The 8,490-nt window shown below is 41.2% G+C and overlaps 1 protein-coding gene across 1 annotated transcript; it reads right to left on the bottom strand.

Annotated features, from left to right (window-relative positions):
- Window positions 1–4,600: 4,600 nt before the first annotated feature.
- On the bottom strand, window positions 4,601–7,005 carry LOC147465198 (uncharacterized). The gene has a single exon (XM_086511305.1). It carries the CDS (start codon window positions 6,812–6,814, stop codon window positions 5,207–5,209), a length of 1,608 nt encoding a protein of 535 aa, XP_086367431.1. The 5' UTR covers window positions 6,815–7,005; the 3' UTR covers window positions 4,601–5,206.
- Between the last annotated feature and the right edge of the window lie 1,485 nt (window positions 7,006–8,490).

Here is an 8,490-nt window from a genome sequence, read left to right as displayed (position 1 = left end):
GTATTGTTTTATAAATGTCGTTATATGTTTATACTTACTGAAAGCTGTCTTATTGTCTTTTTTTGCAGAATCCGACAGATACGCCGCTTGGACGCGATGAGACGTCTGACTAGACGACGTCGTTTAGCCGTAGCTAGATAGCATTAGTTTAGGGTTTCTCATAGCTTATGTATCATGAGACGGATTTTATACGTCTTTTTGAACCATGTATATTATTACATTTGTCACCGCAGTTCCTTTTGCCAATCAATTCTTTATGCCTATGATGTTGTACAATTGTCATTATTACATTTGCCAATCAATTCATTTTGCCTATGATGTGTACAATTGTCAATTTTACGCTTGTCAATTTTGCAAACAATGCGTCTTGTGGGTGACTATTTTGGGTCTATTATCTACCCTTGCACTTTTTTTAAAAAGTGAATCAAGTACAATATGGTTGAATGTCCTGCCACCAAAAAAAAATTCTCTCGGGCGTCGCTATAAGCGTCGCTATTTATGGCTCTGTAGCGTCGCTATGAGCGTCGCTATAGTCTTCTATGTAAACGTCGCTATAAGCGTCGCTATGAGCGTCGCTATATAGCGACACTTATAGCGACGCATATAGCGACGCCTATAGCGACGCTCTCGTAGCGACGGTTTTAGCGACGTCGGGGGTTATAAAAACCCGGTGTATTTCCGTCGCTAACAGCGTCACAAGAGCACACAACCTCTTGTAGTGAAGACCATAGGGTTAGCTTCCTTAAAGACCTCCAAAAGTTAACGTTCAAAAGTCCTTTGACCTTAGGCAAGCTAGGGCTTACCTTGAGGTGGGATTCCTACCCAAGCATGAGGTGCTTGTTGGCTTGCTAAGTGTTATGGGAACCTTACCCAAAAGCTTGAGGTTTTTTGTCTCATGCTTAAATGACTAAAGTTCTTGAAGTATTCAATTCAAAGATAACTCTCAAGAGGCACTAACATAAGAGGCACTAACATTTCCATGCTTGATTGACTAAGTCCTTGAAGTATTAAATCAACTAAATGACTTAATAAGCATAAAAGACACATGTTCAAATGATCCTCCACATGTGGCTCTCATGATGTGTTTGAATGCTATTGGATAGGTTTTAAAGGGGTCCAATGAGAATTTAGATACATAAAAATTAATAATTAAGTTCTTTCTCTCAAAAAAGAAAAAGAGGACACATATCCAAATGAAATAATACAAGAGAGAGAAAGAGGTGTAGACGAAGCATGAGAGGGGGGTTATACTCTCCCACACACACACATTCTCTCATTGTGTGGAGTGCAAAATGCAAGAGATCCATCTCCTTATCCAAGCTTGTTGAGAAGTGGAGAGCCTACACCAACACTCTTGGCTATGGAATGCAAATCCAACCAAGAGCCATGCTTCAATGCTTAAGATTGTCATCTTCTTCATCTTCATTGCTATGCTATTATGCTATGCTAAGCAAGAAGAGTGATAATGAGTGAGGAACTATTTCTTTCTCCTATGGATGATTCTTCTTCCTCTTCCCTACCCTCATTCCCCGCTCTCTCTTTCCACCTTAGAAGGTGTTTGAGGCTTTGAGACTGAGGCTTGGGATAGTTAATTCTTTTTGCAAAGTTTATGTTAAGCTCGTGATGCATGAAGCTTTCCATCTTCATAGCATCACCAAGGTCACAAGGAACACAAATATTGTATTGTAACAAGTCTCTCTTGATGGGAGAATCTATAATACAAATGCCTCTTTTTTTTTTAAAGAGAGTACAAGAACTTTGAAACACACGCACACACCCTTATGTACAACGGCCTCACAGGTAGGGAGAGAGGCATCCCATCACACACACATACACACCCGCATATGGGAACAGTCCCTAAGAACTTAGAACTTGTCTTCAGGTTGCCAAGGGGTTATTGAACCCAAGATCTTAGGCACATAAGCTATGACTCTACCAATTACTGAGCTAGCACCCGTTGACAAACAAATGCCTTTTGGAGGGGGGACCGGCTCCAAGTAAATCCGGTCATCAACTATTGTCATGTTCTCTAATACTCTCTCTCTTGCAAAATTATTATTCATACCAATTTAATTAAGTATTATATCTATGTTGCTACCATCAATTAAGTTCACCCTCCATGTTCTCAAAGTAATCTCACAAAAATGCTCACTCTAATTCTCTTAATTCCACTATTCTCAAAGTTCATAGGTCATTTCCATCTTCATAGCATCACCAAGGTCACAAGGAACACAAAGATTGTATTGTAACAAGTCTCTCTTGATGGGAGAATCTATAATACAAACGCCTTTTGGAGGGGAGACCGGCTCCAAGTAAATCCGGTCCTCAACTATTGTCATGTTCTCTCTCTCTCTCTTGCAAAAGTATTGTTCATGCCAAGTTAATTAAGTACTATGTTTATGTTGCTACCATCAATTAAGTTCACCCTCCATGTTCTCAAAGTAATCTCACAAAAATGCTCACTCTAATTCTTTTAATTCCGGTATTCTTAAAGTAATTCATAGGTCATTTGCATTACATTTCATATATGTTTTTTGACTAAAGGCTTAAAATTCTTAAAAATACATAAACAACTCACTATTCAGCTTCATCAAATAGATCCATACCTTCCTTGCATGGTCATCAATGAATCTTACATAGTACCTGCATCCACCCATAGACACAATCTATGATGGAGTCCATACATTTGTATGCACTAAATCCATGCTTACATGCTTGTGATGAAGAAATGATGCTTTTGCCTATTTCCCAAATTGAAAAGCCTCACAATTTTTTGCATTTTCGTAACTTTAAAGGTTGGCAAACCTGTAACCATCTCTTTAGTTTGCATTGTCTTTAGCCTTTGCATGTTTGCATTACCAATAGATTTGTGCCAGATCTCAATATCTGCGTAATGAATCCTACACCCTGTACAAACATGGCAGCATTCACCTCGGATATATTTACATTCAAAGTAAACATTATGCCCACTCTTTCCTTCCACAAGCAACTTTCCATCCTTCTTATGCTCTTCAAAAAAGAGACCATCAGAGTTAAATCTGACTTGCAAATCCTACTCAACCATCTATCTGGTAGAAATCAAATTCTTTGTGATATTAGGTAGATATAGTATATCAGAGCTAGGTATTTTACTTTACCATCTGTCATAAAAAATGATACATTTTTTGTATGCATAATGGGATATGCACTATTATCCTCAATCTCTACATAGTTATGACTCTGCAAAGCCTGCACTTCTTTGAACAACTCACCATGACTGGTCATGTGATTTGATGCACCCAAATCCATACATCAAATTACATTATCACCCTTTTTTGCTACATTTGTAGCATAGCATTTAACATGTGCTACACCACAAATATCCTCTAATGCTTTTCTACATTTCTACTAGTAGTTGCATAATTATTTTATTGCCTCCTATCTAGAGAGTCATGTTCAAAATGACTATGTCTCCCACAACCCCAACATACAACATTCACGTCACGTTGACCTGTATTGTTACGTTGCACATTACCACAACCTCTTAGACTCCTAGCTTGAAAATTTCTCGACAACCTGTCTTTTATCTCTATGCATTATTTTGTTGTTGTGTCTAGTGGTTGACTCTTCCTTATCGCCTCCATGACATGTACCACGTCCTCTTCCTCTTCTTCTTCCTCTATTGTTAAAGAGAACGTATGTAGAATTATTTTTGTCGTACATAGAGGAGTATTCCTCAAGTTCCTTCTCTCACAATTAGTAAGGACACCAAATTTGCAAACAAAGGAATGTTCTCTTGAATATGGATATTAGTCGTAAATTGTTTGTATTCTAAACGAAAACCTCATAAGGCATACTTTCATCTTATCATCATCAACAACTTTAACACCAATTGATGCAAATGAATCACATATGTTCTTTATCTTCAATGAATAGTCATTAATAGAAAGGTTTTTCTTCTACAATCTATTCAACTCAGTTTTCAATTGTAGCTTCCTTACTTTTGTGTTGGTCACATCAAACAATAGTAAAGTGTCATAAGCTTCCTTAGGGGTATGAGCATCTTTTATATGCTCAATTATAGTGTCCTACACACTCATAGAAAACCAATACATTACCTTCTGAGCTCTTTGATTCCAATCTTTAAACACATTCATCTGTGTAGCAGTTGCACTTTCTCTGGTTACATTCGTGTTGTCTCATGCTCTCCGTCAATGTACTCCCAATAACCTTTACCCATAGGAAAATTGGTCATTATGAACTTCTAACCATAAAAGTTATTCTTGTTCAGCTTCTTACTAAAAATTTGATTAAGTCCATCATTGTTACACAACATGTTTTTAACACTTTACCAAATCTCTGAGAAACCTATTAAAAATAGTCAATTATCACCTCTAACCACAATAGTGTGCATACAGGTTTGCACAATACTACGCAGTATCGAACACTATGATACAACCAAAATAGAACTTTCTGCACCACTGAAATGTAGATCTGTAAAAATTCAATTCTTAGTGTTTTTGTATACGAATGCACTCTAACTCTAGAATGAAAGCTTATACGCGTCAGGAATGAAAATTTGACTGCACAATATTACTCCAAGAACTGAACACAAACCCTAAATGCACAATCTCCAAAAAGAAGCCCTTCAATCGGAGATCGTTTAACATAAGGAAAAACTTGTACAATGGTTTAGTGTAAACCGTTAGTGAGTAAGATGGATAGATAAGTGTGCCATCAGTGAAAACTCCAGTAGGTAGACCATGTCGGTGTAGTTCAATTGTAGTATCATTGACGAAATATGCGTATCCACCAAAGTGCATTATAGATAATGATTGTTGGTAATAGCCATCCAAGAGTAATACATGTTAAAGTTGACATCTCAACAGAGAGAAAAAGAGCAATGGCGCACACAAAGAGCTGTGTGTGTGTGTGTGTGTGTGTGTGTGAGAGAGAGAGAGAGCATGATCTTGAGTCGCAAGACATCCTCAAACGAGTCTAAAAGGGCATGCTATAAATTTTGTAGAACTATTATACCCTACAAAAAGTGCATTAAACCTTTGAGAGTAGAGGTGTACTTTTTCTCCTCTTCTTTGATACTATTTCTGTTTTCGTTTTGGGGGGGGGGGGGATGGTGCATTAAAGGTATAATCACAAGAAGCGAAAGGATTAAAGTAACAAATTACAATCAAATGGATTAAATTTTGGGCTTCATCCCTTGGGAGTTCTACTTAACCGTGACAGAACCAACGGCTTCCCATTGGTTGAGCTTGATCACAGTGTCGTCCCACTTAAGCAAGAGAGGAGTAACGCCCATGCTCAACACTTTAACGTGAGAACCCTCCTTGGAAAGGAGCGCTCCACTCTGGAAGGTGTAGAAGCAACGCAGCAGAGCTTTGCTTTTGTCGACGTGACGCGATGAAATGTACAGGAGCGAGAAGTAGGCGCCCCAGCTGATGAAGAATTCGACGGTACCGTCCGGCCGAGTGCAGATACTGCCCTCTATAAAATCGTTGCTTTCCTTCGGATCGACGCCAGCGTACTGGGCATCAAGGCTGCGCACCGGCAGCCGGCCAAGCAAGCGCAGGTCATTGCATTTGACGTTGCACAGCGAGTAGAAGCGAGCACCGCTCCTCAACCGGAGCACGCGGGCTTGACAGTCGTTGCAGGGCGGCAGCCGCTCCCAATAGGTGGCCATGGTGTTGTAGATCTTCTGCCTGGCGCGCAAGCCGGCCAGCCTGTCCACTAAGTACTGCATTGGCAACGCCAACGTCGCGCTGACACGGTCATACACCCACCACCGCAGCCGATCCGAGAATTGCAGCAACGTGGTGAGTAGCGTGAGAATGCCGATGGCCAGCTTGCTGTAGCCCTTCACCTGCACATACAGCCCCGCCAGGCTCATGCTCGCCAGCAACTTCGTCTCCTCCTCTGGATTCCGCACGGGCAGCACCCACGCCCTGCCGTCTATGACAAACCTATGCTTGAGCAACACTTCGTCCAGCACGTCCATGGGCGACATCACCTCTGCTGTATCCACCGCCCCGAAGAAGACCTTCCGACTCTTCACAGGTAGCAGGCAGTTTTTGCGGAAAACGGCCATCACCCGGTGCCAGAACTTGACATCCGTTATGTAATACTTCACAGGAGAGTGCCAGTCTATCTTGGCCGTCAGAAACAGATCGAAATCGACGTCCTGCTGCAGCTCCACGTCGTGATCTGTGGGGTCGGCCGTGGGCTCACCCGCACCTGTAAATTGCGATGCCTGCGACTTCTTCTTCTCCAGCTGGAAGATGCAGCTGTGGTTGTGCCAGCGCAGCGTCGTCTCCACTAGCACGCCCTCCGCTGATAGATTTACCACGTCCAAGCTGCCGTCCACGTCAACAAAAGAAGAATCCATAGTCACCAGCGTTGGCTGCACAAAAAGCTCGTCTTCGTCGATAGCACATTTGATGAAGGGAAACCTGTAAGAAAAGCCCTCGACGCAGTAGCCTGTGTCCACAGAGATGCCTACCAGCTTCGCGAAGAAGGTCTCCAGCCACAAGAAGAGAGCCTTAATCAGAAAGCCGACCGGCGTAAGTTGTATAATCTGCCAGCAACCCAGCGCAAACTGGAAATACAGCAGCGCCTTGTCGTACTTGGCCATGTCGACTACGTCGCTAGCTGCGCAGGGCCTTGACGTGGTAGTTGAAACAACAGCAACTGCAGCGGCTACACCGGCTGATTTTAATAGAGATAACCATCGAATGATGAAAAATGACAAGATGGATGAATATAAAGCAGCCCGATGGGAAGGAGCTGTACCAAATATAAGCGTAATTGGAAAGTGGATCATGGGTGCATCAGGTGATAGCCTGTGGGGCAAAGTAAAAGCCAGGAAAGATGATCATGAGAGGAGGTAGATGGCATCGTGGGGCGGCGGTGAGGAGAGGCAGCGAGCGGAGAGGATTGCCGCCATAGAGATCAGGAACCGCCATGCAGGGGCAGCTGCAGACGTACTATTGGTTTTTCTCAAAGGGACGCGAGGTAGCTGTAGGACAGTAAGAGACAAATATGGGTAGTACTCAAGGTATATGAAGGAAAAAGATACCGTTTATATGCTCTTTACCCTTCAATTGTAAAGTAGATATCAAAACGACCAATTTACATTTCCTTCAATTTACTCAAAGCTATCGTCTTGCCGAACAAGCACATTCTTTTTGGCACACTTTGTTAAGATACCTAAAATGGCCAATTTACATTTCCCCTTTCATAATTCTTCTTGGCTCAACTAGTCTTGCCTACCTCATTCACAAGAACTTTTTGGTAAATTCTCACAATAATTCCCACATTGTGACTTAACATCATGAGCTTCTGTGAGGGAGGAATCGTACCTAGCTAGGTATGCAGTGCCTCTCGAGCAGAAGCTCATGATGTTACGCATTGTATAAAAACACTGGAAAAGACTTTGTTTTTCTACATGAGAAAATTTCTAAATCTTCTTGTGCTTGTATTGGTGACTACTCCTCGGTTTTCCATGATCCGTTCACTACAAGAGGTTGTGTGCTCTTGTGACGCTTTAGCGACGAAAATACACTGGGTTTTTATAACCCCCGGCGTCGCTAAGAGCGTTGATACGGAGACGTCGCTATGTCAGTTGCTATAAATGTCGCTATATAGCGACGATTATAGCGACGTTGTAGAGCCATCTATAGCGACGTTCATAGTGACGCCCGAGAGGAAAAAATTTTGGTGGCAAGGCATTCAACCCATCAACCATATTGAATGTTTCATACATATTCTTCACCTTTGAAAAAAAGTGCAAAGGTAGATATAGACCCAAAATAGTCACCTACAAGACAATTCAATGCCTGCCACCCATCAACCATATTGAATGTTTCATACATATTCTTCACCGTTGAAAAAAAGTGCAAAGGTAGATATAGACGCAAAATAGTCACCCACAAGACAATATAACCATTAACTCCATCATCCATAGTACGTATTGTTTGACAAATAAAAATACAAAGTGACAAGCGTGAATTGTTTGACAAATAAAAATACAAAGTGACAATCGTGAATTGATGAAAGTAAATCAATGACAATGGTACACATAGGCAAAATCACTTGATTGTTAAACTTTGCAAATATAATAGTTACAAACCATTGTCATTATTTTAAAAATATTCAAAAAGACGTATAAAAGTCGTCTCATGATACATAATTAGCTATGACAAAAAGAAACTTATACTATCTAGCTATGGCCAAACTGACGTCGTCTAATGAGACGTCTTATCGCGTCCAAGCAGCGTATCTGTCGAATTCTACAAAAAAAACAATAAGACAGCTTTTTGTAAGTATAAACATATAGCGACGTTTATAAAACAATATAACAAATAGAAAAGAATAAACCCTAATACTAACCATGCCATCGCGAGAACTCAAAATGTCTATAAGGGCGTTTAAGCCCTTCTTGCCTGCGTACTCACGCTCGTACGGTGTGGGATCACGTCCTGTCATCGACCACTGTCA

This window comes from Adiantum capillus-veneris, chromosome 1 (genome assembly GCF_014529385.1).
Source record: "Adiantum capillus-veneris isolate H3 chromosome 1, ASM1452938v2, whole genome shotgun sequence".
Lineage (NCBI taxonomy): Eukaryota > Viridiplantae > Streptophyta > Polypodiopsida > Polypodiales > Pteridaceae > Adiantum > Adiantum capillus-veneris.
This window is presented reverse-complemented; position numbering and strand designations above follow the sequence as displayed.

What these genes read in the sequence shown, in the direction of transcription:
- LOC147465198 (XM_086511305.1), bottom strand. Translation starts at nt 6,814, where the DNA reads ATGATCCACTTTCCAATTACGCTTATATTTGGTACAGCTCCTTCCCAT.